Here is a 25,001-nt window from a genome sequence, read left to right on the forward strand (position 1 = left end):
TATTTTCATAAAAAAACTTAAAAACTATTTTATGTATTTAAATAAAGATTGAAAAGTTCAACACTCATTTTAATACTTTTTAATTGTTTTACGTATAAGTGCTAATCGTTGTTTATGTGCCTCTGTAATAGCTGCACGTTTATAGGGCCGCAACTCATCTGTACCGAATCCAGGTATCCACATGTTCCATTTTCGTTCTAAATGTAGTTGAACATCACGCACTTCCACTTTTGAAACCTTTCTGTGTTTCGCAAACGCACAAGTTGCCTTTACTGCGTCCTCCACAAAATCATCTGCAATTTGTAGCAAGAGTTCTTCAACATCTTCATCAAGTTGTGCGGTGACATCAACTTCACGCACTAGTTCAAGTAATCGCGGTTTCGTTAAAATCTGTTGTCAATTAAAATTATTATTAAGGTTTTCTATAATAAACTTATTTTATTCCCAAACAATTTACTTACGGGTTGATTTTCCGTTCCTCCACTTGTCTTTCCTCCACCACCCCCACTGCCACCAGCTGTTCCATTAGTAACTGAATTTCCAGAATTCGCATTTTGTGTGCTACCGCTGCCACCACTTGCCGCATTATTAATAGAAGTACTTCCAACAGAATTAGAGTTTGTCAAAGGACTACTTTGAGAGGGAGATGCCATAATGAAGTCCTGCGAGTCGTCGTAAGCGCCGTTGCTATCGAAATTTGTAAAAATATCCGACATTGTATGTTTTGATTTTTTTTACCAATGTATCGGATATGAGGTAAGACAATATGGAATTACCAGAAACCAGTCCAGTATTGAGGGGAAAGCTGGACTAGTGTTTTTAGTACTTGGATAGGCAGTTTACAGGAATTTTCATTGACAGGAGTGCATAGAGTAAAATATAAAGGTAAAACAGTTCTGTGACAAAATTAAGATGCTTTGTTCCAAATATGTGGTTGTTTTAAATTTTGTGTCCAAGAAGTTTTCAGTGAAGTAATCAGTTGAAACGTGTGTAACTTCGTTTGTAGTTTTGGTTTTAAAAAAATGTGCTAATTATAGGCACGCTATATTATAAAATTAAAATTTATATTAAATTAAAATAATAATAATAGTAGATAGACTAATGGGAGGGAGCTTTAGGAAATAAACTATATTATTCCTTGTGTATTTTTTTTATTTGGCCACTTACTTCACTAATATTTCTCAAAATGCTCACCACAATAATATTTTTTTTATTAAAAATGTGTTTACTACGAGTTATTACATTCTTCACAGAGAACTAAATTGTTTTCTATTGTACTGTCAAAATATAGTTCAGATAATTAGTTATCTTGATATCAATATAGTCCACAAAAGGTTGCCAGATTTTGAATGGCTCATATCTAAATAAACGCGGTGGCCACATTGAGGGTTGAAAAATTCGATTTTGACAGCACGTTAAGAATAAATTTTGCTTAAAAATTTATTTACTCACGATGTTTAGTTCGTGAACAAAAAGGTATAATTAATAAATTAATTCGTTTTAAAATTTATTTCCTTCGTACTAATTTTACAATTTAAGGGAGTCTTTGGCGTAAAGTTGATACTTTATTTAGGGATGCCGCGTCGGTGTAACGCGTAGCTCAACGCTTTTGAGTATGCGAGTAAGATATGTATATCATATGCACTAAATATTTATATGACTTGCGAAATTTTAACATATGTATTTACACCGTTAAAAAAAAAGCGATTATCATATATGAATACCCATATATCCTATTTAAAATAATTACACAGAAATAAGTTTAACAGGTTCTTGTTATTCAAGATAAAGTCGAGAACGTTTATTATTATATATATTATCTATATAAAGTAGGGTTACATAATTAAAATTTAAATTTTTAAGGGACAGTTAACACCTACTATTTTTTATGGTTATTTTGTATTTTGGAGCACTAAACTATATACATACATATTTTTTATCTTTACCAGTCTATACAATTAGTCCAGCTTCTAACGTTTAGCTAGTTTTAAAGCGAAATATACACCCATCACAAAAACTAAAACCATTGCTAATTTTCGTAAATTTGCACGGTTAACACCCTTTATAGAACGAACAACATCGCCGTTGTAAATAAAAACATTACGGCTCTCTTCTATAAATTCGGCACGTAGGTCGTCATTAAAATTTCCATAATTATCATTGAGTACTTGTCGTAATTTATCCTTCAAAACTGAAATTTTCTCTGGAAAATATGTTGCAGCACATCCCTCTGGGCAAATGGTAACTTGGCTAGGCATTGGACGGTTCTCTAAATCGTCAACTTCCGGGTTTGAATTAGGTAATTTCACTTCTTCCTGTTCCTCCTCAGCTTGTTTACCAAACCAAAGTTTTCTCTTAATCATTCGTTTCTTTTGTAGTAATTGACCGCCAGACATTAAAGCCATATACATTTGATAAGCGTACGCAAACAAGAGTAATTTATTTTTTGCATTGACTTCTTCTAAATGATCGATATATTTTTTAACACTCTCCCTTGGTTCGTAATTATCTTTCCAATTTTGGCCAAGGAAATACGCCAAATCTTGTTCAAAAGCTGATTTGCGATGAAGTTCTTTGGGAAGTAAGTTTTCAGGAAGATTTTCCTCCAAGAATTTATAAACTTCATAAAATGCTAATAAACCATCAAACCAAACAGCATCGTCCGATAGCGCTGAAACAAAACATTTTATAACAAAGGCTACTTCATCCTATGAGACTTACCTAAAGCAAATTTTGCATTCACGAGCACATCACTAATTTTATGCACGTCTTTCGTGGCTTTACGCAATTCCTTCGTAAAAGTCATATCTACAACAGGCTTTGTAGCAACATCGGCATTTGTTTCATCTGGTGTTAGTTTTTGTTCTGAAGAAACTGTTTGCGACGCAGATTCCATAATTATTTGATTGCTCGATTTGCTTTTGATAACACACTTCTAACGTAATCTTATACAGTCGTTTTTGAAAAACAAGCAAATTTATTGAAATTATTTTCTCCAAAAATTAATTGATAGATAAGGAAGAACAGGAATAAACACATTAATCAAAATACTTCACCATCTGTGTTTTATAAGCACTTTGCAAGTGCTGCCGGGCAAATTAAATTTACTTACACAAATAATATTGAAAGTCATGTACATGTTAAATTGTTTAATTTTAACAATAATAGTAGGTTTGATAATAAAAAAACAGGAAGATTAACGTTATTAAAAATCTCAAAAATTAATTATCTTACTCTTAATATGCAGTGGCACATCATATTAAGAAATTAATTTTTCAAGTTTTATTATATGAAGGTTCCGGATACTTTACAACACCATGTATTGGCAACGCTGTTGGTGAATCTTTTCTAGGGTGAATAACCGGCAACTTACAATATTTGTTGACATATTATTTTTATAAATGGGCCAACATAGATAGTATTGAACATATACGTATAAAATTAAGTTATAAATATTTAGTAACGTTTTTGCAAAGACGCTAAATAAAATGATGCAAAATAATGCACTCTTTAACTTGTCGCGGAAAAGGAAATTTCAACTTGTTGTTGCCTTAAGTTTGATTTCAAAGTTTCCCCTTCCTTTTCAGGAAATAATATAAAGGTATTGTTTAATATTATGCTCATTACTTTGCATTTGTTTTTAAATTATTTCTAACCAAAGGTGGCAGACTACGAAATACTGCAATTAGTCTACAACAGAAAGATACTTTTGAACATTATTTTTCTCAAATCAAAAGATACTCGTTTTTTTTGTTCCATAGCTCTGTTAGCTTATATGTATATTGTTAACAAATTAGAAAAACACACTTAATTTTTATTCATTATCAATTATTATTGCTATCAAACTTAAAATATACATTTTTAATTAACTGTAAGGATTACTTTTGGTAAATTTTGTATTCATATTGCACACCATTTTCCTCCTGTACACCTAATGGCGTCTCCGGATCCGGTCCTATTTCTTTGAAACTATTTGGTATGTTAGGGAAAAATATATCACAGTTAAACTTTTGTTTAATGTTTGTTATATAGAGACGATGACAGCGCGGTGAAGACATAGCTTCTCTGTAAACCCCACTTCCGCCAACTATCCAAACATTTTCAATTCGTTCTCGCAAATCTCTTTGTTCCAATCGTTTCATTGCTGACTCTAGATTAGGAAATAAAAGCACATTTGTTGGCAGATCGGTTGGCGATAAAGTTGTACTTAAAACAACATTAAAGCGGTCTGCAAGCGGTCGTTCGTGTTCGGGTATACTTAAATAAGTAAGCCGTCCCATTATAACAACATTATGCTTTGTGATATCACATCGTCGTTTTGTTGTTTGTGTAAAATATTCATATTCCGACCTTGAATGTATAAAACAAAGTACATGAAACTTGTTAATAATTGCTTTTAAATATATAATAGAAAAGAAATATATGCACATACACACTTTAAACTCCATGGCAAATCACCGTTTAAACCTATACCTGAGTTCTCGCAAACAGCGGCGATCAAATTAAAATTCAACATTTCAATTAAAATTTGTATTTTCCTGATGTTATACTTATAAAGCAGTTAAATATTGCTTTAGTAATAAAGTGATTTTGCGAACTAATCACTTGTAACAACCGTTCACTTCAAGTTCCTGCTGACGAATAAGCTTAGCTTTTGATATTTTAGAAATAAATAATACACGATAAGTCATTCTAAAAAACATGTTTTAGAATTCATGGCCAGTTAGAACAACAATTGCAAACTATGTGAGAACCCCAGCAGGAAATTCAAATTTTACTATAAATACATATAGCTTGGCGAAATTGGCTATAATAAATTTTTGTAAATAGTTTACTTTGGGGGAAAGTAGGGTTAATCGTGCGAAACAAGGTTTTTTTCGACAGCAATCACTCTGGAGCGTTTCGAAAAAAATCTCGATGGATTTTGAAATAAAAAAATAAAAATTATAAAAATATAATCGCTTTCCCTACTACCTCCTACTTTAAAAACCGTTATTTTAATCCTGTAATGTCAAACATTTGTATGTAATACATTCATATCTGTATGTATAAAATTAATTTACAAGAATTTTGAGTTAATTCATTTAACTTCATGAAAAGTGGATACTGATTACGTGGCAAATTTTAAACAATAATAATGTATATTTTTTATTATTATTCCTACTTTGTATGTATTTATCGCTTTCAAGTCTCAAAAGTTAAAAAATATTGAAATTTTAAATTTCTAATTCTCATTTTGACAAAAGTTGTAAGAAAATGGAACAAACTATATTTACATAATATCCGGAACAAAACATATTAACATTTAGCAACTAAATTTCGCGTACACTTTTGTTGTTGGCGACTAATCCATCACAACGCTGCTGTAAGCTCTTTCATTAAACTAAATGCAAGTTAGAGGATTATATTCAACTATTCAGTCATTCTTAAATAATAAATATATTTCTATTCTTTGAATTATTGCGGTTATGATAACAAAAGGTGCATAACTCAAAATTGCTTACCCATCGAAAATGTGTTCTAAACGGTGCAAACATTCCTTTAAAGATCGATTACCCACTTGTGGCATAGAGCGCAAAGCACACGAATGTCCAATACCATTACCTGCGTGCATATTACAGAAAGATGACGCTGTTGACTGTGATAAGTGCAGGCCACCGAATGGTGCACATCAGCATATATGCTTGTGCAAACCAGATCAGCCAGGGTCAAAACATTCAAGTCAACATGAAACGTCGACTATATCAGAATCTCAGTCGCCACAACAACAAAGTAGCGTAGAATTTCAGCAATCAATTGAAAATACGAATAATGAGCCTCTTAACGGAACTAGCAGTCGTGAAAATACAAACAATCCGCTGTCTACTATAAGTTATAACAAGCAAGAGAAGATTTCTCCAGCACATATAAGATACATGGACGAATGGGAGGCAATGGGCGTTATGTTGGCAACAAATGGTCGTGTTTGGGGGTTAGAAGATAAGGGATTTGCACGACAATACAAGGCGGCCTTAAGCGCGGTAAATACTAAATTTGAAGAGGAAGCTGCCAATATGGCTGGACGTTCAACTTATTAATGTCAATTATAGTAATATTATATCGTGAACTTAAGAGATTCGATATCTTATTGCTTGTGCTTCGATGAATATTACCTGATAAAGTAAACATTAATATAGCCAATATTTAGTAATCCTTTGGAATATGGAGTATAAAAAAATATAAAAATAGCAAAACTTGGAGCTGATTTAGAGAATAATTTTAAATTTGGCTGAAAAACTCCCGTTTGAAATAAAACTTTATTGTAGGAGAGTGCAGTTATAATTTTTTGGAAGAAAATCACAATAAAAGCAAGGCTAAGAACCCACAATACATAAAATATTGATTTACGGAGGAAATAAGAATTTCAATTTGTTTCGATTTTTTTACTGAATATTTATGATTCCATTAAGATATCCAAAGTGACGAGCCCCTCATAGCTTCAAAACTACTGCACTGATCGTTTTGAAGTTTTGAAGACTCTTTTTATACGTAATACGCTACGAGGTAAGGCTGGAGAGTTTTTTTTTTTCAAACCTGTTAATATTTTTTTATTACACATTACAATAACTAATTAACCGATTTTTTTTTCTTCAAAGGGTTCTCAGAAAGTAAAAAATAGAAATTTAAAAAAACAGTTTAGCGTTACTTGGAAAAAGCGATTATCTAACGATATAATTTAGAGATCTTATTGTCGTATGTTTTGATATTTCTCCATGACAATTTTACAGAATATTCTTCAAATATTGTACTACAATGTGCCATTACTTTTTAGAAATAATTTTAACTGTTTCATAAAAATAATCATATAAATGTGCTTTGTTTAGACGAATTAACCCTACTCTATATTTTTGTGTATATATTTATAACTTTATATGAGTACATATAAAGTAGATATATGTATGTGTGTGTAAATATAAATTTATGGTTAATTCAGTCTTTTCGAGGCTAAATAATGGTGTGATTGAAATAAAAATGTACGTGTTTTGAAATTTAAAAAACATCGCTTTATTTTCCATTCAATTAAAAATTCATCAGTCGCTCAATTCATATATTTCATCTTGATCGCCACTTATATTTTGTATATTTGCTCCCTCAAGAACGGGAGTTTCCATAAAATCAAACTTATCGAATTCAGTATTTTTTTTAGATTCAGCACTTTCACTCTCACTATCAGATTTACTTACACTAATATCACTATCATCATCATATTCATCGTCCTCTTCAATATGTTCCACACCACTTTGTTGAATCTTACGCTTACGCTGTAGTAAAGCGACCCAAGTAAATTTCTCCTCGCACAACGGACATTCACCCGCAATAGGTATGTAATGTCCACGATTGTTTTCATCGGAAGATAATATATAATTGGCTAAGCAAATAATGTGACAAGTGAGCTTGCATAATGAATTAATGCATCCAATACGGGAACGGTCAGGGTCCTCAATGCGATGCATACACAAGTGGCATTCGGTTGCCCAAATAGCCTTTGGTGGTTCCTCGTCATTTTTAGGTCGGGTGGCTTGAGATTTTGGTAGTTGAACGTGGCCGCTTTCAATTTCCATATGAAGCGGTGGTTTAAGCTAGTAAAGAAAATTATTATTATTTTTTATTTTCACTCGTTATGCTATATAATTGAAATAAAATTGTGTGCGTACTTACTATGAAATCACATTCGTATTCTCTTTCTAACCAACGAATTGTGAGTGGTAATCGATTCCATGGGCCCACATTTAACATACGGCTCAATATTCGAAAATTGTACTGGAAATGACTTTCTTTTGGATATTTACGTCGCAACTCCGAATATTGTTTAAGCCGTGTAGAAAGTGCCGGTTGCTGCCACGCCCACTCAAACTGTAAATGATTGTAGCATCGGTTTTTTTTATTTATATTTATATGGTTAAATTTGACATTAATATTCACCTGCAATGCTGAAATATTATTTGGAAAACCATGTACTATCATAACCATGCGCCAGGGTCCTTTGTTACTGGTGCGTTTGGCACCACCAAAATCTTTACCACGATTATGCTGGTTTATACGGCGTTTGGGGTTTACGGTGAAACCAATATAGCAGCGTCCATTGTAGCGTTTTTCAGCACTTTGACTGCAAAGCAAATACACCCCATAGAAAAACGAGTTACTCATGCTGAATAACTAAAATAAAAAAAAAAAATAAAAACGGGCCGATCTAAAACAATAGTAAACATTCTCGACATTAAATTTCTTTCGTTCTTTTTTCGTTTCAAAGTTATTAGGTACAAAAAAGTATGGGATACAATAAAACAATCACACGTAAATGTTTTAGATAGTAAAGCTTTCTATATTATTTAAAGTTTACAATGACTAAATAAATTACTAACTAATGAGAGGAAAACTATGGAAATCTAGAAGCGATTTCAGTTATTACTATTAGCGGCGGTATTATTTCCATTTGGTATGCCCATTACTGCATTGCCAACACTTTGCTGTTGTTGTGCTTGCTGGGGTGGCTGCTGTTGTTGTTGTGGGAGTTGCGCATTATTCACCAAGCCATTTTGTAAGCCTGCATGCGCGTTACCAGCTCCCTGCTGCTGTTGCCCCGCTTGTTGCTGTTGCTGATTCTGTTGATTTTGCTGCGCATTTTGCTGCTGTGCATCCATTGCAGCCAAATCGGCAGCATTCATTTGCCCGATACCATTGACACTATTAAACATTTTAATACGCTTACGAGTATAATGTTGCCACTGCAATATAGCTTGATCATCGATGAATTTGCAACATTGCGAATTGACAATCTCACGGCGAAAGTGTTCGTATTGCAATAGATCAAGAAAATACAAACACATCGGGTACATTAGATATTTGGCATACTCGGGTTCTTTCCAATACTGCAGGTATTTAAGATAATTGATAAATGCTTGATCCTTAAAGTAACCTCGTTGAGCTAAAACTACAAGCGAAATTTTATTGTTATTAATGTCTTCATCAGAATGAAATGCATTTACTTACAGTTTAAATAATTGGGATTAGCCAGGCACTGTACGAATTCAAGTTCAACTTGCCATCGTAATTTTTGTTGATCCTCTGATTCAATAGCCGCTAAAAGGGTTAAGAAAAATTAATATTTTTTACAATCATTTTCGGAAACTTTCAATAAAATATATATATGTATATAGTGTAGATATGAGGGTTAAGATGTTATTCCAAAAGTTATTGTGTTGACATTTTTCGATTTACTAATTGTCAAATCAATGCGAATCTCAAAATATGTATGTTTTTGTTAAAATTATTAATTTGTATATGTAATAAAAAATTAGCAATTTACTTACTCTTACCCTTTCCATACATCTTGGCCATGGTGCATGGAAGGGCTCGGTTCTGTTTCTTAATGGTGTTGTTTCTAAATGTCAACTGTAGAAGCGCCTTTATTAAGACGCAAACATAAAGTAACCTTGACCGGAAAGTTATATTTGGTTGTGGCGTTGGTGGAAGTTGTAGTAGCAGTTGTTATATTTGGGTGGTGGTGGTGTTGGAGAATGGTGACAAGTGATAATTGTTGTGGTACTGTTGGGCGTAGGTGTGTGAACGTGGCGATGAAAATGCGATAGTAATGTTGGTTGGTCGGGTGTAATGTTCTCGAACACAAATCTATTTATATCAAGTTTTTGAGCTGTATTTTCCTAAAAGTGTATATCTCCTACTCGACTAACTGCACGCACAATTAACGCATATACAAGTGTATTATGTGGAAAACAAATTAAACATATATATATACAATAAATAATTTAAATTCAAAGGTTTTAGACCGATATTGCTTTAGCTAGACTTAACCCAAGCAGGGGTCATTACATACTTATAACGCGTTAGCCAATGTAATAGTATTATATTTACACTCACTCTGAAGAGTTATGAAAATTGGGTAATATCAATAAAATCAATTCAAACATTAACTCTTACAGTAAAAGGTATAAGATAAATACAGGAAATGTAAATGAAAAGCACAGAATTGGCGGCGAGATACAAAGTAACTCTCGCCATTTATATGAAACAACTACTAATTTATCAAATTATCCACAAAATTACACTTTGAATTTTTAATTTTACAAACCGTATGCGTTCATTGCCCAAATGCAGCAAAATTGTTTTAAAATTCCTTCCCTCCTCAATATACAATTAAATATTTTTCGACGGAATGTAAAAAAATCGTAGAACTGCCGAAAACTAATATCAACAGGAAAAAACTAAAGTTTTGTCAGAGGTAATTTTGGAAGTTGCCAGATTGCATTTTAAATCTACATGTCTTAAACATGAAGAGGGCTTATAGCCCTGACAGACGAGCAAAATTAATGCGCCTTAAGCAACACTAATGCGCATTGAAATTTTATGGTGACAGACGGCAGACTTGTGCATGTAGACAGCTGATAGTGAAATTTGTTCATTTAATAAAAAAAATAGTGAAATAAAAGTGTGCGAAAAAGTTAAGAATATTGGAAATGTGGATAGCAAACTGTGCGTTGTTTATTTTCTGCCATCTAAAAATATTAAAATTTGTTTTGGTTAATATACTTGCACATAATTAGCAATATAAAAACTGTTTACCTCTGAAGCTGTAAACGCAAACAAGGCGGCAGATTTCAAGCGACATCTGTCAAAAAATAACAAAAATCGGCCATTTTTGAGCAGTGTTGCCAACTTAAATTTGGTAAATTCAGCTAAATGCACGGAATTCTTGTGCATTAAATGTAAACTAAGCCCGCTAATGTATATTAGCGCTGTCGTCTGTCAGAGCTATTACAGAGTTTCGAAAAAAATTAAATTTGCTAAACAATATCTGAACCAAATTCAATATTTTGTAAACTAGTTTAGTTATGTGATAAAAACAATGAACAATAAAATTTTTGTAGAGCAGGAATAAAAATAATATCACGCCGTGTAAAATTTATGAATTTGAACCAGTTTACAAGACTGTAAGCGTGGCATTATGTCAAACTTTTTCAATTACATTACCCTTTATCGTTTTCATTACACACTGACATTCGTTTTTCATTGTCGCAGAGAAAAAGTATCATACAGAGATTTTTACAGCGACCGTGGTAAACAAAAAATATATTTTTTATTTCGAAAACTTTAATGTGTTTCCGTTGTTTGAGTGTTAAAAAAAGTATATATAGATAGCGCTCAAGCACTATTTCTGTCTGCTGCTACCAGAAGGGTTCAAAAGTCATACGGTGTGGTATAGTAACGACAGCAAAAATGTTTGAGATACGTAACAAAAACACTATGGTCTTTAGTTCCATGGTTAAAACTGTGCGACATAGTGTAGTAGGTACCCATCCTTCTTGTCATGTACCAGCACGTCTGGAAGAGCGACGTGCTAAGGCGCGAGCCCTACGCCAAGAACGACGCCGAAAACCCGACAAACCTGACGATTTCGTTACTTACGACGATTCTGGTAGTGATGAAGAGAGTCCACAGCAACAAGAAGAGGTGTTGAATACCTCATTCAATCTATGCGATTATTTACGTAGCAGAGAGACAGGCTTAAAAGAGGTTTGAAATGAAATACACAGAGTTTATCTGAGAAAGACATTCATAATATTTTATATATTCAGCAACGCAGTTTCAACTTTGAGAATACTAGCCGCTATGTGTTGACGCATGATATGCTACGAGAAACGCAGATACATTTAGGTTATATCAATAAGGTGTTTTGCTCCAAATGGTTAAGTAATCGTCAAGTTGTTTTTGGCACCAAGTGCAATAAGGTGAGTAACTGCTAAGAAATTACATACTTGAGTCCTCATTAATTTGTATGAATTTGTAGTTACTGGTCTACGATGTAAATATGCGCCGTGTGGATGCGATTCCAACGCTTTCCAATAATCGTGCAAATCACCCTGAGGTCCAAGGTGGTTTACATGCTATCGAAATCAATCCAAGTCGATCATTCCTCGCCACAGGCGCACGCAACTCGGCCGATATAGCAGTTTATCGCTTGCCGACACTAGACCCAGTTTGTGTGGGAGAAAACGGACATCGGGATTTAATAATGGGCATGTGTTGGTTAGATGATCAATTTTTGGTGTCTGGCTCTAAAGATTCACGTCTGTCATTATGGCGTATAAACGAAGATCTCATGGATTTTCCGGATGGCGGTAAGGAAGCATGTCCTACCTTCGCCACCATTAATCCATTATGTGTAAAAGACGTACGCACAGCACAACGGGTATAAACAAATGCAATTAAAAATACGTTCATACGAACATATAAATAAATTGTAGTATTTTTCAGATTCGTTCACTGTGTTTCAACAAAGAATTCAAAGAAATTGCAGCTCTTTCTCTCAACGGTTATATACATATTTTCAATGCTGAAACATTCAAACAAAAGTTATCACGTAAACTGCCGAATTGCCAGGATAATGTGAGCATAGCTTATCACAGTGATGGGCTCTATGCTGTCGGCTGTCGCTCATACACCATTCTGCTAGACGCACGAACACTACAGGTGAATTTCAACAACACAGTTTCATATTTATTTATGTCTTTAAATAAATACTTTTATATATTTGTATTAGACAATCAAGAAGATCACTTCACGGTACAATGGATGTGGCATACGTGCCACCACATTCGAAGGCAATCTCCTAACAGTTGGTACCGGTTTGGGTATGCTGTTATTCTATGATATTCGTGCTGGTAAATATTTGGAAAGCAGCGTCAATGCTTCACGAACAGTGGCGCTCAAATGTAGTAAAGGTATTGTGGTGAGTAGATTTTTTGTATATTCGAGTCATGTACTACATTTATACATATACATATGTCAAATTTATATTGTTTAGTATCCTGAAGATGAAATGGATGGCTTCCAACAGGTGAAATATGTGCCAGCTATTTATACGCATTGTTACGATAGCACAGGCATGCGACTATTTGCTGCTGGTGGTCCCCTGCCTGCTACACTTGTCGGCAATTATGCAGGTGTTTGGCAGTAATTCCGTAAAGCAAACAAAATATTTAGCTGTAACTTAGCTTAAATGTTCAGATACTCGTATCTGTGTGTGATTTTTGGAAGTATTTCCACATTTATTTTAGAGAATATTTTTAAGATGCGATTTGCAACCACTAGGCCAATATTTTATTATTGCAATCGAGTGTTTTACTTTCAGCAATCAATAAACCTAAGTCCTATCATTTAGCATTAGGTTTTCTTAAAAATGCTCGGATTAGTAAAAACTTTTGCTTATAAAAAAATAATAAATAAAACTATATACAATTTATTTTAAATTTATTTATTTATTTTTTTCATACTATCATTGCACTATTATAACTCTGAAATGCGTAAATAAATGGAGCCCATCCACAATATAAATTTTAATTGTTTTTATTGACGTAATAACATGTTTATTTCTGTCCATTACTATATACACATATTCACTACTTTCTAAAAAAAGTTTAAATAACGTTTAATAATTTAACACTTTATTTACATTTGGTACATTTATTTAATTTTCAATCTATTGGAATAATGTTTGGTTGGGTCTTTTGATTTTTAGCAATATTTTCGAAAAATAATACGTTATACAATTTGTAAGGTTCTTCGCTTTTATATGTACATGCATGCATGTAAATAATAAAAGTATTGTTGCTTAAAGTATTTACATTGATAATTCCCTAGGATAAATACATTTCTTTAGTATGGCATAATAATTTTGCGTATACCTCTACATATTTAAAATATAAAAAATTGCATTTATAGACACTGACACAGAGTAATGGAAATGAAAACAAAAATACTTTGAAAGCAAATAAAAATGGCTTCAATAATTATGAAAACATCAAACTTGTGGTCGTCAACAATGTTTTGTGTAGGTATTTACTGTCTTCCGATATTTTGCATCCTTATATTAATTCAAAGCCCGCAATACAAATTATGCTCGAATACTTAAAAATATACTGTACAGTTTTTTCGATTTCAATTATTTCCACCGCCTCCGAAAAGTGGTAGAAAACTTCCCCAACCACGTCCTTGTGTTTCAGTGGGCACTGAAAATGATGCGTTAACATATTTATGTAAGTAATTTGAAATGCTTATATATGCATATAATTTACTTACATTTTTGTCCTTTGGCCACGCAGTTCAAAACGTCTTTTTCTTCGCGACTAAGTTTTAATATGGTTTGAAGTACCGGAACTAGACGTACACGCTCGTCATTATTAGTCAGCGTAAGGAACTGTAAGAGAGATTTTAACAATATGAAAATTACAACTGTAAGCAAACCTATAAATGCACTTACCTTCAGCACGACGTTCTTCAAATATTCCGCATTGTGCATATGCTGTTCACGTTCGACGGCTCGTTCTTGTCGCCGCAACTCTTCCTTTAACATATCATTCATCTGTGTTAATTTTGCCAAATCTTGTTCATTCTCAGCTAAAAGCGCTGTAAGATGGCGCACACTACTCTCTTGCATCGCCAGCAATTCTCGAGTTAAATGTAGTTCCCCCTGTAAGTTCTCAGCATTGTTATTGCCGGAATTTAGTTCGTTCCAGCCCAGGCTGTTGCTGCCAATCGTGGTAACGGTGTCCGTTTGGAAGGCATGCATTGGTGTGTTAAGCAATTCGTCTAGCGGCATAAAATCGTGTTGGGAGCGTCGTGAGCTGCTGGAAATCTTTCGTAGTGCTTGAACTTTACTGCTAGTGATAGCTATATTGGCCTCCTCCGAGCCCTCTGCATCCTCACGTTCGGCAAGCATTAGCAACTGATTTGAACTCGATTCGATGTGTGTGGGTGTATGCATGGAGGATGCATTTACGTTTGATAATGTAGCTGCACCTACAGTGGGCGGTACACGCACTGTTTGGCTCTGTACTGCTCGAAGCTCGTCGATTTGCTGTTGATACTTTGTTTGCATATCTTGCATTTGCTGTGCGTGACACTCATGTGCTGTTTCCAATTGCAGCCGATGTGTGCGTAGGGTCTCCTGATGTTTTTGCAATTGCAAACGTTGCTCTTGCACTAGATGGTCATTTTGCTGACGCAACTCGTCCTCCAAAGCGCTTAGCGCACGGGTACGGCTCTGCAGATTCTCGTTGTCTAAATACAAGTCTGCTATTTGTTGTTCTAGTTCGACTAGTTTTTTAGTTTGCGCCGTGATCGTCTGTCGCTGTTGCTCTTCGATGGCTCGCGCATGCGTTAGCTCCTCTGCTAGTTCACGCTCACGTGTGGTGTCGGTATTCTGTTGTTTTCGCAAAACGGCTTGTGCCTTTTGTTTATATTCAGCATGTTCGGTACGCAAACTATTCAATGAGCCTTCGACGTTTTGCAACTTAATTTGTGTTTCTTTAAGATTCACTTCAGTTTGGTGTAGGCGGTGCTCCAATTTCTCCTTTTCATTTTGCGTTAATAACAAGGCGGCGGAGCTCTCAGCAGAGCATTGTGATATTTCTAGCTTGATCTGTTCGAGTTCCTGTTTTAAACTTTCTTGTGACAGTTCCAGCTGCTTTCTGGCCTCACCCGAGACCTGCTTGGCATGTACCGCATCCTTCAGTTGCTCCTGCAATAGGTCAACTTGTTCCTTTAGTTCCTTCGCATGTAAGGCTTCAGCATCTTTTGCTGACTCAACAATTGCTATTTCCTTGCGTAATTGTGTAATGGTATGTTCTTTGTTGGATAGCAGCGCATTGAGCGTCTCTAGTTCACCGGTTTTAGTTGCAAGTTTTGTGGTTGCTTCCATAAGCGATTTCTCTGCTGCTTCAATTTCTAAATTAAGTACATTCGCTTGCTTGCGGGATGACTTCAACTTTTGATTCTCCGTTTTTAGTGACTCGATATTTTTTTGTTGTTCTTCATGCTCTCGTTGCAAAAGTTTTAGTTGCTTATGCGCCTCCTCCAATTCCGATTTCTTCGCAACATGCACGGACTGCTGTTGCTCCATTTCTGCCAATTGTCCAGTTTGTTCCTGCAATCTTTTCTTTAGTTTAACGGCAAGACCACGCATTTTATTGTACTTGTCTTCGAAACTATCGTCGATTTCGCGCAATCGCGAGAGCTCTTCGGCTCGTGAAATGGTCGATGTAGAGAGTACTTCGCTTTGTGCATCAGCGTTGCTGCGCAGTGATTGCAATTCCTCATTGAGTGCTCGCAGCTGCTCGTCGCTCCGGCTGCTAGCAACTTCGAGTTCATGTGTTTGTTGGCGAGTCAAATCGATTTCTCGTGTTATTTCACGTACTTGCGCCTCCTTTTCTGCTATGGCTACATCCTTTTGCAATAGTTTCTCATCAATTTGCTTCAACTTTGTGTTGGTTTTTCTCAGCTCATTTGTTAGCTCCTGTTGCTTTTCTTGTTGACGCGAAATGACATCACCGCGAGCTTTCAATGCTTCATTTAATTCGCGCATTTCGCATAGTAAATCAGCGTGTTCACGCTCCATTTGTGAATATCGTTTTTGAAGTTCTATATAATTTTCTTCGGTGAATTTAGTTGACTCTTCTGACTTATGCTTTTCACTTTCTTGTTGTTGTAATTGTTCTAATAGCGAAATTTTTTCCTCTTCAAGCTGTTTTAGTACGTCTCGAGTTTGCTGTAAATCCTTATGAACTTGCGTAGTTTCACTTAATTTTTTATTCAAATTATCAACTTCGATCTGCAAGCGCTGCTTGTCCGATTGCAGTTCCTCTATTCTTTTGCACTCCTCAATTAAAGAGTTTCGCTCAGCTTCTAAAGTATCCAAGCGCACTAATAAATCATTATGCAAGGTATTAACTTCACCAGCCTCTAAACGAGGTTCACATTTCTGCCACTGGGTTTTTAAGTCAGAAATCTCTTGATTAAACCATTTTACTTCTGTTTCGTGTTCCTCCTTTTGTCTGTCATTATCTTGGTCTTTTATTTTGTCATTTAGTGAAACAATCATATCCTTTAATTCCTTCTCTTTCAATTGTGCCTTTGACAAAAGCTTGTCCTTTGCCATTGAATCCTGACGCACACGTTCGCATAGCTTTTCTAATTCTTGCAATTTTGTGTGGAACGGTTCGACACTAAAATAATCCGCCGATGATAGCTTAGTTGTAGACTCATAATTCAATACATTATTTGATTTTAATTGTTGTCGAAAATCTTCATTCTCTTTTTGCAGTATATTAACTTGAGCGAATATAAGTTTGGAAGCCTCCACTATCTCGATTTGCCACTTTGATACAGCTTCAGCGTATTCGTGTTGTGTTTCCAGCAGTACGCGTTTACATTCCTTTAGATTTTTCAACTTACGATGAATTTCTACAAAACGATCCTTCAAAGCATTAAACTTAAGCCGCTGTTCCGCGTTGATTTCTTTGGCTCGTCTGTACTTGCGAGAGAGTTCCTCTAACGACAGTGTAACACTATTTTCGTGCTCTTTGAGTGCTTTATTTTCTTCTTGGGTAGCGGATACTGTACTCTGTAAAGCGGTGTTAATACTTTCTGCTTCCTTCAACTTATTTACCTCAAGTTCAAGCAATCCCAAATGCTTTTTTTGTTCCATCCCCAAAATATTTACCTATGTTACAATTGCATGAAATTTGGTATAAGATTTCAGTAGTTTACTTCAACTTACTTGCTTTAGTTGATCCTCCATGCGGTCAATATCCTTCAAAAGCGATTCATTATCTTCATTAAGTCTATTCAACTGTCGCTGCAGTGACTCGTTTTCGATTCGTAATTTGGTTACGACCTCCTCGTCTGCTGTACTTTTCTTTTGAAGATCACAGAGCTCGCTTGTTAGCTTTAGTTTTTGTTCCGTAAATTGCTCGAGCGTCTCTTTCATAATCAGAATCGACTTCTTGTCAGCCTCTTTTTGAGTTTCACTTTCCATCAGCGCTTCTTTCAATTTACGATTTTCTTCCGCAAACTCTGTGAAATAAAAATGATGACGTAGTTTTTATTTGTGCGACGAGAGCCACATCATATAAAAAATATAATAATTAGCCCATGACAATATTTGTTCGCTGTGTACCAACCATCTTTGGCTTGTTTGGCTTTTTTGGCGATTCCTAGAAGTCCCTTATATTTATGAATCAATTCTTCTTTACTCAGGGCATCAATGGGATTCTTCTATTTTGCGTAGAAAGGAAGATAAACAAAAATTTATTGAAAATTACAACTACAATTGTATGTTGACATACCGACTGCCCAGGAGAGATTACAACCTTTTCTTCCATTGCCAGGATATGTAACGATATCGAAGCCGATTTTGTGAATTTTTTATCTTTTGGCTTAATATTTTGATAGCCGTTTAAGCAATTGTAAACTTCATTGCCCAATGATAAATTTGGTAATTTCTAAAAGCAAAACTAAAGTCATTTTTGCTACTTCTAAAATGTCATTAACAGAGGGTTACCAAGCCTAAGATTAACGTATATTAAATAGTGTTTCCGCAGCTAATAAAATATGTTATAATTCAGTCATTTTTAAAATAAATACATTTACTGTATGAATTTCTCTTTTTATATAGAGTATTTCGACGATTTTAAAGAAAATTAAAAAAATCGTGCATAAATATGTGTGTGAACGTCGTGTTAGGTAATGTAGTTTGTGTGTAAAATTTGATTTCTTGTGGAAAAATACATCCCTATGGCTTCTTCGAACAGTTGATAGTGATTAGTTGGCAACGCTATTAATTGAGAAAATATATCTTGTTTAATTTTTCCGCGTTCGTAGTTTTATTGATATATTTTTTAAAAATATTGTTTATAAAACAATTTATGTGTTACACCATTACTATTTCTGAACGATAATATCAACTATGTCTGTACAAGAATCGTTGAAAGGTTCAGTGCTTGTAGGGAATGACGCCAACAACGCACCGGCAACAATTGCAAATGCAGTCCCAAATGCATGTCCTGCTAATAATGGAACACCTTTACGTATAAAAAGTTTTCATATAATGGGTACACCAGCAACAAATATTGATGCAGCTGTGTCAGTAAATCCAATTAATACCCCTAATAACATACTTCCCAAGGGGAAAACTTTACCCAAAGCTCCAGACGAATTTTATCGTGACCTACAACAATTTCATGAGAGGCGTGCGTAAGTACATTTTTGGCAAACCAGGCAACAATTATATCTCTTACAATAATAATAACATTTTTTTTTTAAATTTTAGTACACCAATTATGTACACGCCGAAAATTAGTGGGCGTGAAATAGATCTCCATCGACTTTACAGTGAAGTGACTGAACGCGGTGGTTTCAACAAGGTGAATCAAAGAGATGAATGGGATGAAGTCTTGCCAGTATTAGAAATTCGCGATAAATGCGTAAATGCTACTGCCGCAGTGAAGTATATATACAGACGGTGTCTGGAAAAATATGAGAGGCAGAACTTTTTCGGCGAAGATCCAGATAAAATGGAAGCACTAGAATCTGCAGATGCGATGGAAGGTGGTGGTCGTTCACGAAGTCGTTATCCGGCGTCTATTTATTCAAGCAATAACGTTAATACCAACGTCAATGCAGTTCCAATGGCTTACAATTATAGGCAACATATTGTTAATATGGATAGACGTCGTACTTATAAATTCTCTACCGATCTTCATAAACAGTCACCTTATGAGAAGCTTATGCTTTCTCTAATTTCACCGCTTCCTAATGAGCAAGATTTTGCAATAAATGTTTGCTCATTAATGTCAAATGAAAATAAACACACACTAAAGTTGAACGAATATCCAAAACTTTTGGATGTGCTTCTGGCTCATACGGGAGTGTTTCCAGATTACACTTTGCGCAAATTGTTTCAACATGTATACACACAAGTACGCGAGCATTCACTTTTCAAATTTTGGCGCGACTTATTACGTGACAAACCACAAATTTTAGATTTGTATTCTGATGAACAAGCAATGCGTGATGCTGGACTAATAAATGAAGAAGATACCGAAAAGGTAAAAAAAATTGACGACGATATGGATTTGGATTTCTTAAATTTGGGACCCGGTGAAGGCACACAAGAGTATGTAGGCCAACGTATCCAGCAAATTGTTGCAATATTTCGAAATCTTAGCTTTTTTGAGGAAAATATCAATGTATTTGCAAAAAATCGATCATTTATGCGTTTCATAGTGATGGGTGCCAATATACGCTGGGGTAATTTACATAACCAGATATTGGATATAGCCGGCAATATCGCCACTGAAATAGAACTGTTAGATCCATCGACGGACGACGTCTCGCGCAATTTATTAGTTACACTCTGTAATGGCATTGAAAGTATGGATCGCGGTGTAATCATAAACAGTTTAGAGACACTTTACAAACTCTGTCAAACCGATGGCAATGAGGAGCACATTAACAAGTGTTTAAATCTTAAGTTTTATGAAAGCATTTGTCAATTTCTTTGTTTAAATGATATCATGCTTTTAATATTTACACTTGAAACGATATACGCGCTAACTTCTTTGGGGACACGGTCATGTCATCTTATAATGCAGGTACGAGGTATTGTAGACCAGTTAGTGTCTTTGGTCACTGTCGAAGCTCAATCATATGGGCCAGATGGTTGTATTTTGATGCGAGTTGTAGAAACAGTGCCAGGTAATATGTTGCCAATGGTTGCTCAAAACATCGCGAATCTGCAAAATGTCACAGTTTTACAGAAACCACCACATGTGCTTGTGCCAACATCTCAATTGCCAGCACCACAAGCACCCGTACCTATGCAAGTGATGTCAACACAAATGCAACCTTCACATCCGCAACTGACTACTGTGAAAGTGCCACAAGTTGGAACTGATTCCTCCCAAAATCCACAATCCATGTTGGTGGATCAGACAACTACGATGCAAACAGCAACGACTGTACAGCAACAGGAAGCATCGACAGTACAGCAGAACGTAACGAATATAGCTCAAGTACCAACTGGTCCGACCCAAAATTTTACACACGAGGATGAACAATATGCTTTGGCATGGCTAGGCGCTACTTTTGAGCGAGTAACAACATCAGATAGTCACGTGGAGCAACAAGAACTCTATCGCATGTACTTAGCTCATTGCCAGAAGTTCGGTAAACACTCTGTTGTTAATCATTTACAATTTCCTCGTCTTGTACGCTTGATATATACGAACAATGTGGGTCCCATGTCGGCGCGTCGTAGTGATGGTACGGAATTGTCAGGTTTTTACTACGTTGGTATACGATTGCGCGCTCAGCCATTACCAATACAATCCACCAAGTTACCTCAAAATCAGACTCCAACGGCTGGAACAACGCCTGCACGCAAACTGAAGAAAAAACCCAAATTGCAACATGAACCCGATGTTACATCTGCGGATGTTACAACTCCTACACTGACTTCGACTAATATAACCACATCAGCTATCCAAGAGCTATCTGATTCCCAACCTAAAATTGTTGAAGAAACTACTACATCTACTGCATCGTCTGAAACCACATCCACCAGCTCTACTGGGGACACAACTTTGTTAGTAGTGCCGACATCAACTTGTTCTACATCACCATCGTTGTCTTTGCAAAACTCCTCAGATTCAGCAGTGCAACCTTCTTCTTCACTGATTAAAAGTTTATTGGCCAGCAAGGTGACACAACGTCAGCAAAAAAATCAGAAGGAAATAAATACTGGCGCCAACAGTAGCCAGATGTCGTCGATTACTTCGACAAATGGCTCAGTGAACGCTCTTACGCAACAACCAATAAAAGTTGCCAGTACGGCTATTAGCGCTTTAGTGAATAATCCTCTAATGCAGAATACTCCCGTGAAAGTTGGGCAGACTACCATTAAGCCGCTGAATCCCCAAGTGCCCTTGGAAAAAATGCCATTGCTTGAATCAACACCACCACCATTGGCACCACTTAGTGGCAATAATGTTGCAAAGGATGCAAGTGGACGTCCAGTAATTATTGCCAATCAAATGCTGGTAGAAATACTTGATAAAAAAGGTGGAGAACCACCAATGCCCAGCACAATTATTAAACGTAAAATGGAGGAGGGTTCAGAACCAGCAAAACGAATAGCTTTGGAACCTATAAACTCCAAAGAGGATCCCCAAGTAACACCATCAAAGAACGCCGCTAATTTATACGCAGAGATGGCTGCGTCCATATTAGAAGACGAGGATTTAGAAGACATACCACCACTACCAGCTGCAACAACGACTTCATCAACATCTACTATCTCAACGCAATCAAAATTGAATGAATCTATTCAACAGCAACAAATGCTAATTCCAGCCAAAATTCAACAGGCTAACCTGCCAGGTGTTCAGCGTCAGCTAGTCTTTCAATCAAGTCAGCCACCTCAGTTAAAGCTGACCGCCCACGGCGGTGTTGCGCCTTCTAATCAGCTGCCCACAGCTATGGCCACCATAAAAACAGATCAAGGATTACAAACAGTACCGGTTATTTTACAACAAAAGCCACTAGAACAGGCACAACCCCAACAGTTGATACAGCAAGTAATCACACAAAATATACCGCAAGCAGCACCGCAGCAACAACCAACTCAGTATGTGCTTGCCACAAATCAACAAGGTCAGACATATCTTGTGGCACAACAACCGCAGCCACAACCACCACCGCCACAACAAACGGTGTTAGTCACTCAAACGCCGCAACAACAATCGGCTGGTACAAAAACAATTATTATTCTTCAGCAGCAAACGATGCCCGGTCAGCAAACACATCCTCCGCAACCGCAGCTCATAACAGGTGGTTCACCAAAGATGATCATGAGAACGCCACAGGGTCAAGTGTTAGTAGCACAGCGCCCTCAACCGTCGCTGCCCGCATCAACAACACAGCAGTATTTCATAAATCCACAAACGGGCACTGCCACACATATTCATGTCCCGGTTACCGGTAGTGCCATTACTGCCAATGTTTCGAGCAGTAATCAGTTTCTACAACGCAATCAAATATTGTCAACCTCTCAAGCAACTACTATCGCCCCAACGCAAACGAGCTCTGGACAGATTTCACCGTCGTTACTTTCACAGCTGAACCACATTCCAGCTACGATTAAACTTCATCAACCACACATGCCGACAACAACTGTACCCTCAGTAAATCAACACCAGCCAGCAACCATTTCGCGTATAGGTAAAACAGTTTCCATTGTGCAGTCTACACCAGGCTTGACAGTATCACCTTCGCCCATACAAATACCGCAATTGCAACAGCATCAATCTATTATACAACAACACATAATATCCGGACCATCGGAAAAACGTCAAATGATACTTGGTGGACGAGCTATTGAAATTAAGGAGACAGTAATTACGCAAGCACCACCACCTGCGCAACAGAGTCAATTGAACTCTCAAACGATTATAACGAAACAAGTACTACCACAACAACAACAGCAACAGACGCCACAACAAATCCAACCAATACGCACAGTTGTTGAACAACAGCAGCATCCATCAATTATTCAACAGAAGTTGTGTTTGCAACAACAGCCACAAAAGGTAACATCGATTTACATATATATGTACGTGTATGTGTTTCAGCCGAAAAAATTAAATGCCATCTCATAATATATTGCTAATCAAGCTTATTTGTATTTAATTTTAATCAATCATTTTTAATTTCCGCAAAATATATATTATTTTCAGGCTGGTGAACAAACCAATATAATGCACTCTTTGCCAATCAAATCGCCGACTGCATCTCAAAGTGTCGTCCAACAATCAGCATCACAGTCGCCGCAACCATCCAGTAATGTAACTGTTGTGCAACAAATCAAAGCGCACACACAACAGCAAATTGCACCATCAGTTGTTAACAATAAAATGGTTGCTTCGGAGCCACCCCCTCTAACTCAGACTGCACGCACAACCAATACTAACCAACCGCAACCAAAGGAAGTTTCCAAACCCAATGAAGTATCAAATAATTCTGGCCATACAACAACCACAGTGGCAACAGTTACACCAACAGCACAAGCTGTGTCAACTTCAAGTACAACACCACCAGCAACTACTGTTCCAACGCCATTGCCGAAACCCACACTTCCGATGCCCCAACTGCCGCAAGTTCAGTTGCCACCTGGTGTGGCAGCGGCCGCTGCAGCCAATGCAACACCACCTTTAGATCCCAACTGGTTATATGTTTGCGATTGGCGCAACTGTCCGCGCCGTAAATACAAATCTAGTAATGATTTGCAGCATCATGCCTTTACAGTGCATTGCCCGGATCATCTGGATCCGGCTGCGGAAATTTTCTGCCAGTGGGGTGTGGGTCCAGGTCTTTGCGATGGCATACCACGCAAACGTTATTCACTTATGACACACATAATAGATCGTCACTTAACGCCCGATTGTTTACATGCCGCTGCTCAACGACGAGTAGCAACAGGCACAGTCAATTTGCAGCCGACTCAATCACCGGTAACTATAGTTCGGAATGTTGAGGCGGCACAAGCGCAGGCGCAACGTAACAATACCGCCTCGCCGGCGCCATCGACATCATCGTCCTCATCTGGTTCACAACTGTATGGAATCGGAGTCGCCACTAGTTCAGCTATGAATGCTATCAAGCGGCATACAGCGGATTACGTCAAGGAGGTAATGGATGAAAATGAAGGTCCGGTAACGAAAAGCATAAGGTTAACCGCCGCATTGATATTAAGAAATTTGGTTACCTATACCAGCACAGCGAAGCGCAATTTACGGCGTTATGAACCGCATCTATCCAATATAGCGTTGAGTAATGTGGAGTCAAGTGGCGCGATTTCGCACATTCTTTTCGAGTTAAATAATTAACCCTATATATGTATATCCACTGTAATAGAGTTAGTTCTACATAACAATCTTTTACATACATACACAAATACCAAACATATTCGAATATTATTTTTTTATATTTTAATATTTAATATATGGTGAAATGATATTTCTGTTTATAATCAATGTAAACATAATGGAAACATTTAGCCTTCCTCAAAGTAAAAACTATAATAAATTACATAAATTCTTTATTATTTG

General features: G+C 36.3%; 9 protein-coding genes across 17 annotated transcripts; 3 read left to right on the forward strand and 6 right to left on the reverse strand.

Moving 5' to 3' along the window:
• Window positions 1-19: 19 nt before the first annotated feature.
• Window positions 20-1,280, reverse strand: LOC120766227 (transcription initiation factor TFIID subunit 12). Of its 3 annotated transcripts, none has more exons than XM_040091603.1 (3): window positions 1,168-1,271; window positions 462-1,042; window positions 20-390 (listed from the first exon to the last, which is right to left on the reverse strand). In XM_040091603.1, exons 2-3 carry the CDS (start codon window positions 714-716, stop codon window positions 70-72), a joined length of 576 nt encoding a protein of 191 aa, XP_039947537.1. In that variant the 5' UTR covers window positions 717-1,042; window positions 1,168-1,271; the 3' UTR covers window positions 20-69. The 3 variants fall into 3 exon arrangements, with proteins under 3 accessions (XP_039947537.1, XP_039947539.1, XP_039947538.1); XM_040091605.1 differs by having other exon boundaries at window positions 21-390; window positions 462-687; window positions 1,195-1,280; XM_040091604.1 differs by having other exon boundaries at window positions 21-390; window positions 462-687; window positions 1,168-1,277.
• Window positions 1,281-1,779: 499 nt separating this feature from the next.
• On the reverse strand, window positions 1,780-3,070 carry LOC120766515 (heme oxygenase 1). Its single transcript, XM_040092080.1, has 2 exons — window positions 2,722-3,070; window positions 1,780-2,671 (listed from the first exon to the last, which is right to left on the reverse strand). The coding sequence occupies exons 1-2, from the start codon at window positions 2,894-2,896 to the stop codon at window positions 1,971-1,973; spliced, it is 876 nt and encodes a 291-aa protein (XP_039948014.1). The 5' UTR covers window positions 2,897-3,070; the 3' UTR covers window positions 1,780-1,970.
• A 741-nt stretch (window positions 3,071-3,811) lies between these two features.
• On the reverse strand, window positions 3,812-4,628 carry LOC120779183 (dihydrofolate reductase-like). Of its 2 annotated transcripts, none has more exons than XM_040111435.1 (2): window positions 4,437-4,628; window positions 3,812-4,350 (listed from the first exon to the last, which is right to left on the reverse strand). In XM_040111435.1, the coding sequence occupies exons 1-2, from the start codon at window positions 4,514-4,516 to the stop codon at window positions 3,879-3,881; spliced, it is 552 nt and encodes a 183-aa protein (XP_039967369.1). In that variant the 5' UTR covers window positions 4,517-4,628; the 3' UTR covers window positions 3,812-3,878. The 2 variants fall into 2 exon arrangements, 1 of the variants encoding a protein (XP_039967369.1); XR_005705611.1 differs by having other exon boundaries at window positions 4,258-4,350; window positions 4,433-4,628.
• A 608-nt stretch (window positions 4,629-5,236) lies between these two features.
• LOC120781310 lies at window positions 5,237-6,139 on the forward strand. 3 transcript variants are annotated; one of them, XM_040113524.1, is made up of 2 exons: window positions 5,237-5,481; window positions 5,548-6,139. In XM_040113524.1, exons 1-2 carry the CDS (start codon window positions 5,469-5,471, stop codon window positions 6,075-6,077), a joined length of 543 nt encoding a protein of 180 aa, XP_039969458.1. In that variant the 5' UTR covers window positions 5,237-5,468; the 3' UTR covers window positions 6,078-6,139. The 3 variants fall into 3 exon arrangements, with proteins under 3 accessions (XP_039969458.1, XP_039969454.1, XP_039969448.1); XM_040113520.1 differs by having other exon boundaries at window positions 5,237-5,393; window positions 5,482-6,139; XM_040113514.1 differs by having other exon boundaries at window positions 5,237-5,365; window positions 5,482-6,139.
• An 877-nt stretch (window positions 6,140-7,016) lies between these two features.
• Window positions 7,017-10,205, reverse strand: LOC120782562 (structure-specific endonuclease subunit SLX1 homolog). Its single transcript, XM_040114896.1, has 4 exons — window positions 10,130-10,205; window positions 7,963-8,196; window positions 7,699-7,893; window positions 7,017-7,619 (listed from the first exon to the last, which is right to left on the reverse strand). Exons 2-4 carry the CDS (start codon window positions 8,185-8,187, stop codon window positions 7,071-7,073), a joined length of 969 nt encoding a protein of 322 aa, XP_039970830.1. The 5' UTR covers window positions 8,188-8,196; window positions 10,130-10,205; the 3' UTR covers window positions 7,017-7,070.
• LOC120782563 (mediator of RNA polymerase II transcription subunit 31) lies at window positions 8,336-10,219 on the reverse strand. Of its 4 annotated transcripts, none has more exons than XM_040114897.1 (4): window positions 10,130-10,219; window positions 9,351-9,730; window positions 9,031-9,120; window positions 8,336-8,971 (listed from the first exon to the last, which is right to left on the reverse strand). In XM_040114897.1, exons 2-4 carry the CDS (start codon window positions 9,376-9,378, stop codon window positions 8,439-8,441), a joined length of 651 nt encoding a protein of 216 aa, XP_039970831.1. In that variant the 5' UTR covers window positions 9,379-9,730; window positions 10,130-10,219; the 3' UTR covers window positions 8,336-8,438. The 4 variants fall into 4 exon arrangements, with proteins under 4 accessions (XP_039970831.1, XP_039970832.1, XP_039970833.1 ...); XM_040114898.1 differs by having other exon boundaries at window positions 9,351-9,669; window positions 10,130-10,208; XM_040114899.1 differs by having other exon boundaries at window positions 9,351-9,701; window positions 10,130-10,205.
• A 512-nt stretch (window positions 10,220-10,731) lies between these two features.
• On the forward strand, window positions 10,732-13,303 carry LOC120769105 (DDB1- and CUL4-associated factor 12). The gene is made up of 6 exons (XM_040095970.1): window positions 10,732-11,571; window positions 11,634-11,786; window positions 11,846-12,247; window positions 12,313-12,528; window positions 12,599-12,787; window positions 12,863-13,303. Exons 1-6 carry the CDS (start codon window positions 11,275-11,277, stop codon window positions 13,013-13,015), a joined length of 1,410 nt encoding a protein of 469 aa, XP_039951904.1. The 5' UTR covers window positions 10,732-11,274; the 3' UTR covers window positions 13,016-13,303.
• A 190-nt stretch (window positions 13,304-13,493) lies between these two features.
• Window positions 13,494-18,360, reverse strand: LOC120769095 (GRIP and coiled-coil domain-containing protein 2). The gene is made up of 6 exons (XM_040095958.1): window positions 18,183-18,360; window positions 18,018-18,111; window positions 17,615-17,910; window positions 14,318-17,557; window positions 14,137-14,254; window positions 13,494-14,066 (listed from the first exon to the last, which is right to left on the reverse strand). Exons 1-6 carry the CDS (start codon window positions 18,216-18,218, stop codon window positions 13,996-13,998), a joined length of 3,855 nt encoding a protein of 1,284 aa, XP_039951892.1. The 5' UTR covers window positions 18,219-18,360; the 3' UTR covers window positions 13,494-13,995.
• A 372-nt stretch (window positions 18,361-18,732) lies between these two features.
• Window positions 18,733-24,982, forward strand: LOC120773855 (SWI/SNF nucleosome remodeling complex component). The gene is made up of 3 exons (XM_040103003.1): window positions 18,733-19,089; window positions 19,166-23,483; window positions 23,631-24,982. The coding sequence occupies exons 1-3, from the start codon at window positions 18,803-18,805 to the stop codon at window positions 24,777-24,779; spliced, it is 5,754 nt and encodes a 1,917-aa protein (XP_039958937.1). The 5' UTR covers window positions 18,733-18,802; the 3' UTR covers window positions 24,780-24,982.
• The last annotated feature ends 19 nt before the right edge of the window (window positions 24,983-25,001 follow it).

This window comes from Bactrocera tryoni, chromosome 1, assembly GCF_016617805.1.
Source record: "Bactrocera tryoni isolate S06 chromosome 1, CSIRO_BtryS06_freeze2, whole genome shotgun sequence".
Classification (NCBI taxonomy): Eukaryota; Metazoa; Arthropoda; class Insecta; order Diptera; family Tephritidae; genus Bactrocera; species Bactrocera tryoni.